The sequence below is a fragment of the Fusarium proliferatum genome (assembly GCF_900067095.1).
Source record: "Fusarium proliferatum ET1 genome assembly, contig: FPRO_scaffold001, whole genome shotgun sequence".
Taxonomy (NCBI): domain Eukaryota; kingdom Fungi; phylum Ascomycota; class Sordariomycetes; order Hypocreales; family Nectriaceae; genus Fusarium; species Fusarium proliferatum.
Genome location: NW_022194790.1, coordinates 3,661,868 through 3,674,503, shown reverse-complemented (window position 1 = coordinate 3,674,503; position 12,636 = coordinate 3,661,868). Strand labels below are relative to the sequence as shown.

Here is a 12,636-nt window from a genome sequence, read left to right as displayed (position 1 = left end):
TAGTTGAGACGCTGTGACCATGCCAGAAGAGGCGATTCTAATCCGGATGCAATACTATCAGCATGATGGGGTTTATCAAAAGAAAATAGTAAAACGACAGAATATCTCATAATCTCATGATCTCGTTACGAAATACTGTTTTAGGTAAACATAGTGGTAATAATCGCTCGCTAAATGCTTCCCCTTCGTGTTATGCGCCGAAACGTCAGCAAGTCTATCCGTACTCCATCCAGCTGTTAATCGTGTGCTGTTTCTCTTGATATCGTCCTCTCTTCCACATTAGTTATTGCGTTCTGCAACGCGCTTGTCAAGTCTACATGAAATAGTGGTTTGTCCAGGCCATGAACAACAGCACCTCTCCGCTTCTGCTTCTCGAGGTCTCCTGATGACACTGAGCCATAGGATTTTACCGAGGAAAATCCTCCAATCAAGGGCTCTTCGTCTGTATTATCCATATGTTTTGGTGTCATTTCGTCGGGGTCCGTCTCCTGAGCGATTGCTGCAGCAGAGTCCTTGCCTCCGATTTCCGCTACGCTGAAAATAGATTTCCATCTTCGAGGTGCTGTGCCTTCGTTGGGTTTGTATGGGACTCCGAACCCTGCTGACACCAATGCTCTCTTGGACCATCGGTTATTTATGCAAGCAAAATGCCAATCTACACCGTCAGGAGAGGCATATGAATCGAGCTGATTACGGATATCGATCAGTCGTTGAATCGAGGTGATGTCAACGTTGTTGACAGAACTGAAATCCAAGATGACGGCTTTTAATGTCGGAAGTGCAGAGTCTGGATCTGAATTAACAGGACGTTTTGCAGATTTCCTCGGCCCTGGGTTATTCCACGGCCTGTCGCCTGGTCGTTCAAAAGCTTCGGGACTGCTGCGTTGCGTGTTGGACTGAATGAAGTTGGTCAGATAGTCCAGAGACGAGTTGGCATTGGGGTAATTGAAGCCTTCAGAAAAGCGGTAGATGAAAATTCCGGGATATGGATGATCAACTTCAACTTCGGGGTTCGAGCCATCACCATGACCAAGGGGGATAAAAACATTTCTTGCAGAGACATCGGAATCCTCGATTGTGCCGTACTCCCCAACGACCTTTCGGTGATCATCACCAATAACATGGTCGCCAATGACCGAATGAACCTTGACTTTGCCAAGAAACCTGCCTTTGGCCTTCAGGATACGGTAGATAAACACAGCTCCTGAAAGGAGAACGGTAGCATATAGCCCATCTTCTATTTGAGCGAAGACACTGACGATAACACCGGTAAAGAAGATGAACACCTCGATCGGTGAAACTCTCCAGAACTGATAAATTGTGTTGGGAGGTGTGACGAGATCTCCCACGGCGTGAATGATGACGGCCGCAAGAGCGGCACTTGGTATATAAAAGAAGACATCGGTCAACAGGTACGTTGCAAGTAAAACTACCAGTCCAGTGATTATCCCAGCAGCAGGGGTTCGTACGCCAGCTTTCGACTGAATTGCAGTACGACTGAATGAGCCTGTAGCTGGATATGCCCCAAGGAATGGACCAACAAGGTTAGCCATCCCAATGGCAACCATTTCTTGAGATGGATCAATGGTGTAGTTGTTGACACGCCCAAACGACTTGGAAATCGCCATATGCTCAACAAGCAAGACAATAACGGTAGCTGGTAGATATGGAATAAAGTCCGAAATGAGCTCCGTCGTTAGTCTTGGGACCCCAATATTCTGGAACCCTTTTCCGTTGTTAGTTTTTTGACTCAAGTAGATGGATTGGGTTGAGTATACCTTTTGGAATTACCCCTAGAACCTTGAATAAGGGATCGTCTTTTCTATGCATATTGAGGACCCAGCTCATTACTGTATACACTAAAATAACAAAAACCGTACGCATTGTGTTTGTGAAGAACAATAGTCTTTTATGCTTTGGGTATCGTTCTGCCGCAGCGGTGAAACCTTGACGGATAAGGTATAGAATCGATAGGGCTGAGACTCCGACGACGGCATCGTAACCTGCTTCTCCGAGATGTTCGATCGTATTTGCAAAGACTTTGTATGGGGGGTCTCGGTTTGAAAATCCTGACAGACCGAGAAGTGCTGGTAGTTGGCCGACGCAAATTGTGATGGCAGAGCCCGTCATAAAAGCTGAGAGAGAGGTGATGGAAATGAGGTCGACTATCCATCCGCACCTCAGTAGTCCGATGACGAGGACAATGAAGCCCGCGATAACTGACAACGCTGACGCAACAACATGGGCCTGGACGATTTGTCCCGAATCTTGGACATCCTGAACAACATTCCCAACGACAGTCGAAAGGACTGCAACGGGACCAATAGATATATCCTTGGAGGTACCGAATATCCAGTATATCAACGCCCCTATAAAGGACGAGTAGAGGCCAAACTGGGGTTCCAGGTTTGCGAGAATAGCATAGGCCATGCCTTGTGGAACGACTACAGCACCTATGGTGATACCAGCGACCAAATCACCCGCAAACCATTGCATATTGTAGTGGCTGATCCAAGACGCGAATGGGAATAATGAAGCTGCATATGCGACAACCTCCTCCTTCGACGGGACCTGCTCTTTAATCCATTCCGACGATGTGGGTTCAGTTTCGTAGAACGAATTGTGCCTTTGCTCTGAAGCGATGGATGAACTGCTTGGTATCTCAGCTTGTAGGCCTTGTTTTTGATCTTCGAGTTTGATGCCCAGAATGTTAGCCACCCCCCTGCCCAATGGATTTGTGTGGCCTAGCATCATGTGTATCGGTTGATGTCAAGAATCTGTTTCCTTTGAAGAGAAGATCCAGACTACGGCAGCCAAGGATGACCTCGCCCTTTAGCTTCTTTTCAATATAAAGCGGTCGCTAGCTCAGGCAGAACCATCGCTCGTATGTGTCTGTCAGCTCTGATCCTAATGATGTGAAACCTGCTCTGAAGGGAAGCAGTCAGTGATCACCGGACCAGCTGCAGGTAACCAAATTCATTTAGAGGCGTGGAGGTCTGAGTTGTCTAAGAAGGCGTATGGTAGACAGTAGCTGGCTTAGGACTATTCTTCTTGCAAATAGGATAATAGCAAATATGTTGATCTTTGATCTTGTGGTCTGGGGTCTCAGTTTAGGCCGATGACGAATATCGTGGGGTGTAAGGCGACATAATCGTTGGAGGTTGCAACGTGGGATAATGAGTTCTCAAAATTGGGAGACAGTAAAACAGGAATCTATGCGTTGTAGCTGGGATAACTGTGTAACCTGACTACTTCAAAAGGTAAAGTAAGAAGGCTGTAAGTCGAAGAAGACCAGTGCTGTGGTGTGGCAAGGGCTTCAATCTTGTATTTAAAGAGTGGTAAAACTCATGATGAGCCCGGTGAAACTAGTGATCCCCGGGCCATCGGTAATCGGCATTGTGTGGAGAGGAGACATGGAGGGGCAGAATGTGTTGTCATGGCTTCTGTTCAGCGGATTCTCCATCTTTTTCTGAATAAATGGCAAATGTCGTGTGGCGCTTGGTCAGCTTGTGAGCATTCAGCATGATATAAAAATGGGTGTTTTTTCGATGTCGCAATCGCCACTTTCCCCTTCACGGTAATAGCGTAACAAGATCAGGAAAATAAGTGTATCAAACCCCACGTCTGAGATCCTGTAGTCCCAAGTCAGAAAACCATGATTGTGACACAACTAGCGATATTCCGAGATTTGCGACCATAAGTTAGTGTCAGCAAATATTCTAGATAATCGTCGATCATACGGCAATGACAGTTTCTCTTTGATATGATACCTAAGGTAAGCCGGTAAGATAGAGCAAGAAGACCAACTTCAGACCTCAACCTGAGCAGGATGCTGATGTTCACTAATTAAAAGTTATACTAAATATATCCTAAACTTACCTAAACTTACCTAGATATTCTTCTTACTTTAGAAGAGAGCCCCAACCTACTTCCACAACTAGGTACCGTCCTACCTACTATGTACATCTCCAATACTATAGACTTCTAAGACATCTTCTTAATCGGCAAGCACTACGTAATAACCAAGGCATAAGTAATGCAGTAAAAAGAAAAAGAACTTACGGTCGTGCTATTATCAAAGCAGGTAACAGACCAAGAAACCTGAAGTTATCCAACTTTGAGAGTTTTTACTCAGAATTACCTACCCACTTACCTAGTTTATGTAAATTACCTAAATAATACCTTTCTTCAATTTCCGGAGTTTGCCACAATCTAAAAACATAAAAATCATATAGAGTCGATGCCTAGATGACTAGGTATATTTTAAAATTTTGGTGCATGCTAAAGGTAAGGTAGTATCTGTAACTAGGTAGGTAAGTACCTAAACCTACCAATCCAATACTTGCTTGCATAAACACCCGTCTCTAGGTGTTTGATAAGTCGGCGAATCGGTCCATCCAGCTCCGATCCGGCTTCAAAATACCACACCTGAAACCCAACCTCTTGATAAATGATGTGCATTCCTAATGTCATGGGCTGGCAAACACCAGGACATCTAAAGTAAGAGGCCAAACAGCCTTACGAGTTATCGAATGTAAAAATATATCGACTGAAAGTTTATAGGATCTGCTATAAGAACAAGTGGTGATAGTGGTCAGCCTGAGCAAGATAGGTAGATATCAATAGGTCTTAGTTGTAGAGGTTAATTGAAGAACGCGAAACCAACACGATTCATCATTGTCCCTGCATCCACATCACGTCCCTTTCACACTTCAACTCAGCCTCCAGCCTCCCCGCTAATCTAATACAGCGCTCCGAACGACTAAAACCCGTTCTCAGCGTCATCAGCCCTAATTAATATCCCCATCAACTCGGCTATCTGGCTCTTTCTCGCATGTATTGTCGTTTAACAACCCCTTTGATCGTGGCTTGACAAACTCTCCTCAACCATCGCAACCATGGAGCCGCCTTCGAACTCCAATTCTACCTTCAAATCGGCCATCCCCTCACTCCCCGCCCCGGTTACAACACAACTCCAGGCCCCGCCATCGCCGCGGACTCATCGCGCCCTTCGACGCCTTCAATCTGCGCACACTCTTGGAGCCCGCGCTCGCGAGCAAGGCACGCCCTCGCTCATCTCCCAGCAACGCCACCGCGACACCCAGCGCAATGCTTCACCTACAAGACCGTCACAAGCGCCTCCTGCTGCTTCAGGCACACCCAGCCTCTCCCAGAATATCAATCGCTCACCTCAGCGCGGGCGCGCTAATAGCGATGCCACCCCGCCACTCATTCACCAGATGAATGTTGTCACAGCCAGCAAGCGTGCTGGGAGTAAGAAACCCGTATTCTCGCATGGCCATCTACCTCTTCATCAAATTATCCGCGAAGGCCCAACAGATGGTGATTTCTTGGGCGCTTTGGAGAGCGCACGGTGGAAGGTTATCGATGAAGGTGTCAAGAGTGCTGAGGATGGCATGGTAAGAGGACTGTTCAAGTACTCCCCAGCATGGTGCACTAACAGCGGTCTTGGGTAGTCAACATTGAGAATATACGTCTGGCTCGTCCTCCTGGACGCTCCTATCCTGTCGACCGATGACTACCTCGCCCTTATCCACCGAGGAGCCTCGCCGGCTTACTCCAAGATCCGCAACGACACCTTCCGCACACTTACGACCGACCCTCTCTTCCGCCGCCGTGTCAGTGAAGCAAGTCTGATTCGTTTACTTAACGCCATTGCGTGGAAGTTGCATGATGCGCGTGAGGAACAACGCCAAAGCCGCCCTAGTAGTAGTCGAGCTTCACTCCCCGGCGGTAGTAGCGTCTCCGGTCGTTCTCAGTCAGGCACAAGCACGTCATCACCAACTGCTCGCAGTCGCGCGCGGGCCTTGACACTTACGACCGAGGGCTCTGAATCCGGCGCAGGCGCTGCGACTCTAGAACCCGGCACCTATGTTCAGGGTATGAACGTTCTGGCAGCACCATTTCTTTACGCAGCTCGGAGTGAAGCAGAAGCATTCGTTGCGTTCCACTCCTTGTTGACTCGAGAATGCCCGGGCTATATTCGCGGTGCCATGGACGGCGTACATCGCGGCCTTGCACTGGTTGATAAGGTCCTTGCTATTGTTGATCCCAAGCTCAGCATGTACCTTACTGCGAAGGGCCTTTCGGCTGAGATCTACGCTTTCCCTTCAGTTCTGACGCTTTGTGCATGTACACCACCGCTTCCCGAGGTTCTACGACTGTGGGACTTCTTGTTCGCCTATGGTCCTCATCTCAATATCGTCTGCATTGTCGCGCAGCTTACAATTATGCGGACTCAAATTCTTCAGTCGCCCAGGTAAGGATTATGCGAAAGCCTGACTCAAATAATTGCTGATTTCCAAATAGCCCAAATAAGGTCTTAAGATCCTTCCCACAGCTTAACGCTGATCTCGTCAAATCCGTCACAATTGGCATTATCAAGAAGATACCCGACGATGTCTATGCAGAGATCGTTTCTCACGCTCTTTAGATATGGCACAACCTCAGTGTTTCTGGATTGACTTACAAGCGCCGTGGCCACTCCTAGCGATGCAAGGGCACAACATAATTGAGCAGGGGTCTGGTCGCGAAATTAACTTAAACTGACGTGCATACTACCACGCGGATGGAAGGTTTCTTTCGAACCACTCGTCCGTTACCCAGCAGCCTATGAAGATGTTCCAGGGTCTTGCAACAAACACACTAATTCAGGCGATATTGCCAAACCCAAAACTGGTTTATGTTTTATGCTTTTTTATGATTATTGAAACGTGTTATGATGGAACGATGGATGGTATTATAATGATGCTCGAGATGGGCTCGAGCAGGCTTCAACGGGTATTAGAGGGTTCCGACAGACGAATGCTCTAGGATGAATGAATGAACATATGATTGGTTATCTATTATCTAATAATATTGCTTAGGGCGATACAGACTCTATAATATAAGCATCATCTACCGCATAACCAAGTCCAGTTGGTAGATTTAGTACCAAAAATCCTGTCCCACAGGTCATCAAAGACCTTTTCTCTAAGTATAAGCAATGCTGCGACCTTGTTAAACGCCTTCTGTTGACACAGCATAATGGCCACTCTCTGTTGGCCGGGGCCTGTGCTGGCTAGGGGAGGAAAGAAAACTCAGCCCCTTGATCCTAAATGACAAAAAGGCTTAGGTAAATTTACCTAAATTTAGGATATTCTTTGCTGAGTTTATTTTGATACCCTATATTAAGGTCTAGTGTTTTCTTGCTCCTCGAGGGCTGGACCAGACGCAGTTGACAAAAGTCGGATAATGTGGGTGAAGCCTGCACGCCTTGAGGAGGCATACAGAAGAGAGAAATCGACCTCGAAAGAAGACTGGCCCAATGACCAACCACAGAAAACTATATATGAGCATCAGCATGGCCCGTATCACCGCAAATGAACTACATGACACACTCATTTACGAAGCTAAGAAATATTACAATGGTTCTCCGATGATTTCAAAATAGTCAGCAACTAGCAGCACGAGCGGGACAAGGCAAGCTTGTCGTTAGGCACAGACAGCCAGTGAACGGCAACGTATGAGGAAACCAGCTATATATAATACAAACAGCAAAAACCCATTAAACATAGCTACCGTTCCCCAGCTTAGCCAGTCTCCGAGGCTACCTGTGTCATGCATGTCTCCCGAAACAAAAACAATTGAGGCCGTTTGGTAAGCGAACATACCGACCTGTGTAATGCCGCAATGCCCAATTTCCCAACGCCCACTAGACTCTTCTTTCCTCCTGGCCGGTGCTTCAGCAATCAAATGGCATCAGTGGTCCTCCGCATGAACTTGTTTATGATGGCAGCGACTCGTTGTCCCTGGAAAGATAATCACGCCAGGAACGCGATGGCGCTATCATTTTCATCGCGCCTGCTTGAATCTTATTTTTCACCAACTCGCTTGACATGTGAACATTTGATGTCTCTGCAGGCTCGGAAATCAGTCTAGCAGAGCTGATTGGTGTGTCATGTTCGTTCGTTCGACAATCGAGATGAAAGCTTTCAATCGTGTTATCGAGTGACTTCAGAATGAGACCGTCGTATGACACTCTGGCTGACGCAAGGTACAGTGTTGTATCTGCGCTTAGTGGCAATACTTTGTTGACCGTGGGGAATGGACTGCCCATCATTCCTTCGGTTATCTCATACGCGTCTAGGATGGCTGATTGTAACGAACTGTCGTCTTCGAATGTCATCCTGGACGCCATCTCACAAAACCGGAAGATCAACGGGCGACATAAGGCATCGGGAAAGACTTTGGTTAGGTGCCAGAGTGCCCCCCATACATAGGCCCTTGTTGAATTGGATGATGGCATCCGCAGTCAAGATTCTCTCGGCGAAAGAGTTTATTGCATGTGGCCATAACTTCTACTGACAGTTAGATCAAGGGACTCCCACTCGGCAGGAGTGATAGTGGCTGGATCGACCATGGCGACTTTGCATTTGATTAGTATGACTTATGCAGATAGTCTGGAATAACAGAGTATGCTCACACTCAACGTTGGCGTTGGTAGGGGAGTGCTGTGGATTGTAAAGCGAGGCTGGCCTTTTTAAAGTCAGTCGAGTCATGAAAGAGAAGCCGTGTGTCATTACTTACGTATAGTATAGCCACAGGTGATACATTTGGTGTCCAGTTTGTCAAGAGAAATGCTCTGTCGAGTTTCAGTTAAACAAAAAATTCGGGAGTGGAGAAGAAGACTGAATACCAGGCAGCTGCCTACTAGAGATAAGTCTCTTAGCCTGGGGATGGAGAGGTGAAAGAAAGAAGAAATGGGAAGTGAGGGAAGATCCTCTTTAAACATCTTACCCGACGCCAGGGTCAGGTTAAATCACTTTCCAGGGCGGCAGTGACAGTGAATCACTGTCAAGAGGAGACAACCAGAAATCGTTCATAGTTTCTCTCTTCACCACATATCTCATCTTAGACTCTGATATTTCTTTCCTCTCACATCCACGAGCTGGTAACTTCTTTCTCACAAAGTCAAACATCTTTCTTTTCAGACTTCCAGATTCTGGACCAGAGCTATCCCACGATTGCGAGAGCTATTACCATGTCAAACCTTCCTATCGCTCGCCCCAGAGCTCTGGAAATACCACTCGAGCTCTACGAAGAGCTAACTTTGTGGTTCAATAACCCAGAAATTCATTACAGTGCTACACTTCCATTCTTGAAATGGAGAGAGTTACCTTTAACGCAAAGTTCGAAGAAACTCACCTCGGATATACGCAAGAGAGATTAGACAGAGTCCTTCGAGCTTTCAACTGTTACCAGAATGCAGCGATAAATATTGCTCAAGTGAACATAAAAGTTGGTTTCATTGGTCGCCAGGTCTTCCTAACTACTTCTAACGACATTGGTTCAGGTTTGCATCCTTCATTGCGAAGTTTCTGCCCACAGAAAGTGATTCGAAGGCAAGCGGGATTAATCTTCCTTAAGATATCGTGTTTGAAATAGCCTCCCAAATCGACTGGCAGCATTCTCTGGAAGTTGGCTAGAGTTCGAGCTTCTTCGCTTGACCTTATGAATCTCGACGAAGATCAAATCGGGGAATTTAACAGATGAATATCGGGCTACTTATTATGCCTAAGGAACAAGAGACGGCCCTAAGATCTCTATCTGAAACAGAGAAAAAAAGATTCAAACAGGTTTAACACAGCTTACAGATAGGTAATAAGTCTAAAGACCTACTAAATTACTCTAAGTTTGCCTTGGTCCTTTTGTATTTTGGATTATGGTGTCAAATTATCGCCGCCTATACGGCCTATGTGCTTCATCATTCGTAGAGTTAGCAGTTCAAGTCTTCTCGCGGTCTTTTATATCGATGTTGTCCTGGGGGATCGTTTCGGTCTTGGCCAGAATGTTCTTTTACCATACATCAGAAATGGTATTGACTTCGGCATTCTTCAGGAGCCATGGTGTAATTTGTTTCGACATCGTTCGATGTTGTGCAGTTCTATTTGAGTTTCCGCCAAGTCGCTGTCCTCTCGTTCACTCTATGCTCTTTGTTTCTTCGGCCCCTTTCCTCGTTTCACCTCGAACAAGAACTTCCCTAGGTGTAATATATTTGCAAGCCCCTTGAACTTGAAACATGATTTTTTGTATCTGCCGAATCTTGGGGGGCTCTCTATGAGGTTCGAGTAGTTTGCTTCTCGTTGAGGCGACGCCCTCCACTTTGGTTTGGGAGTCACAATACCTTGATCAAGAAGATGATACAGGTCTTTAAAAACAACAGACGAGATAGGCGCATTGCGCTCATCTCCCGGGACTTGGGAAGCCCTTGGGTGCACAGGCGCATCTAAATCTTTGATAGTGTTGACTATGTGCTGTGAGATGGTGTTCTTGGATGTTCTGTGCCCGTATTTCTCTGACAACGACGGCTTGATGACTCCTGCACGCATCAGCGCAGCGGCAAGAAACCTTAGGTAAGTTTAGTATAACTTGGAATTACAAGTCTAAAGACCCACCTTGTTATCCTAAGCTTGCCTAAATCTTTGCATAATTTAGGATATAGATCCTAAGACTTGATGTCGTTCAGAGATCTTGAGGTTTTCTTGTTCGAACCTTGGCCCACCCCAAACGCACCATCACCGGTTCCCCAATTGACTCCAAGCTTCTCAGCAGTCAATTCTTGGAACTAGCGAACCTCCGAGAGAACCTCAGCTTCATCCTGATCCATGTTAATGACTCGGATCATGGTTTCAGCCACGACCTCTGTGGCGGTCTCTCGTTTTTGAGGAATGATGTGATCTTGACCATCCTGTGAGATACAGCACTTGGTAAGAAATCGACCCCTAATCTTGGTTGTGCGGTGGAATGATGCTTGTGTGATGGAGTCCGCATCGCCCCTTTCCAAATCGTAGAAGTCGCGCTCCCATACGAAGACCTCCAACTCTTTGGCATCCAGTTGATAGGACCCTCAATCTATGAATGCCATCAGTTCGTCAATGATAGGTTATCTCATGTGCTACACGGGCGCTCATGTCGGTGACAGAGTGGGTGATAATAGCCCAGCGACGATTGGCTTCGTGACGGGCCCAGGGAGCCAATGCTATGGTGCCCGGCTTCTCATCGACATCGCAGCCTTCATATTGTAGCAGATTTTCCATGTCGGCGATGCACAGGCAAAATTCAGGACAGACCCGGGTGTAAACTAGAATGGGGATAACTTCAAGGATAAGTGGCTGTTGTCTCAGTTTAGGTATACACGCTGGTATCACAATCAGTAAATATTCTGGAACACTGGGAAAAGGTACTGATGTCGATGGAAAAACTAGGGTTATTAGAGATAAATAATTGAGGAATGAGATTTATAAATTGAATGCCCCTTAAATACATGAATACCCAGGACTCTTCGGCACCAGACCAGCCTGTTAAGATGCAGTGAATCACTGTCAGGCACTGGCAATCTAATATTTAATTGATAAATTCAATCGGCAGAAACAAAACAATTCCTCCTTTTAACTTAACATCGAGATAAGTTTACTAGAGACTTAACACTGAACACCTTCCTATACTATAATACACCTCTTTGCCTTCAAACCGTCACCTGGGCGTGCATACCTCAACTTTCAAAAGTCTTATCCTTATCAAACGCCTCTTTGCGCATCGATAGTCGACATGGATCAAAAGAACAGCGACAAGCCTACTCCCGCCAAGAAACCAGACCAGAACTCCTCAGGTCAGTATTCTGGATGGACGATGAACGCTTAGGATTCTCTAAGAATGCGCTAACTCTGAAAGTTCAGTTCCTGGTTTACTGCCCAAGAACGTAGAAGAATGTCTTGGGAAATTTCTGGCAGTTGTGGATGCAGAGAATTCTACCGATGAAGACAAGAAGCGTGCCGGGGATGCATTTGTATGCAGCGTCGAAGCCTGGGGGGACGATCTGCGTTTAGAACGACGTGCCCATGCAGCAATGGACCACATGCTGAAAATGCTGGAAGGAATGACAAAGAAACGCCATGAATAGTCCACGGAGGTTTATAAGCTCGCGAAACAGGAATTGTCTGAGCCTCAGGGGTCGGAGGAGATGATTCAGAGGGTTCAGAGCCTCGGGTTTGAGAGAAGCTAGGCTTAATAATTCAATCCACCATTTCTGAGTTTTGGGTGGTCATTTTTGGCCGGATTATTGTCAATTTCGCAATTAATTTATGGGGCTGGAGGGAAATGAAATTTCTTTCCAAGTGATTCGGAATAGCCTCCTCTTTTTGAATACTCGTTGCATAAGAACATACGCAGCATTTAAGATAACATGGCCCCTTGGGTGATTCTGTCTTGACTAGGTATGTGTATAATTATTGAAGAGAGATTTAGCCAGAAGCCCCCATTGATTTCCCATTTGATAACATCAAACTCTTGTAATTCGTCATCTATGGAGAGACATTCTCAGGATCTAAGTGCCTTTTCTGAATAAGGTGGTGGTAACTACATAAGAGTTCATATTGGATGGGAGATCCATATTATATGGATTGCATTCTTCATACTCTTCAAAACATAAGTAACATCATAGCATTAATTCAAGAGTAAAAAAACTTCCTTAAAGCTAGTGAGGATAGGAGGCAAATGTGAATCTACCGTGCTATCGGAATCAAGATGAAAAGTATCTCAGTTCGGCTGGCTAATAGTGGAGGGCGAAATCTGCTA

General features: G+C 46.1%; 3 protein-coding genes across 3 annotated transcripts; 2 read left to right on the top strand and 1 right to left on the bottom strand.

Annotated features, from left to right (window-relative positions):
* Positions 1-236: 236 nt before the first annotated feature.
* Positions 237-2,751, bottom strand: FPRO_00884 (putative sulfate permease SutB; the record flags this gene model as incomplete). The annotated part of the gene is made up of 2 exons (XM_031221481.1): positions 237-1,726; positions 1,779-2,751. The coding sequence occupies 2 exons, from the start codon at positions 2,749-2,751 to the stop codon at positions 237-239; spliced, it is 2,463 nt and encodes an 820-aa protein (XP_031075588.1).
* Positions 2,752-4,898: 2,147 nt separating this feature from the next.
* Positions 4,899-6,454, top strand: FPRO_00885 (uncharacterized protein; the record flags this gene model as incomplete). The annotated part of the gene is made up of 3 exons (XM_031221470.1): positions 4,899-5,420; positions 5,478-6,280; positions 6,331-6,454. 3 exons carry the CDS (start codon positions 4,899-4,901, stop codon positions 6,452-6,454), a joined length of 1,449 nt encoding a protein of 482 aa, XP_031075587.1.
* A 5,156-nt stretch (positions 6,455-11,610) lies between these two features.
* On the top strand, positions 11,611-11,962 carry FPRO_00886 (uncharacterized protein; the record flags this gene model as incomplete). The annotated part of the gene is made up of 2 exons (XM_031221459.1): positions 11,611-11,671; positions 11,739-11,962. The coding sequence occupies 2 exons, from the start codon at positions 11,611-11,613 to the stop codon at positions 11,960-11,962; spliced, it is 285 nt and encodes a 94-aa protein (XP_031075586.1).
* Positions 11,963-12,636: the final 674 nt, after the last annotated feature.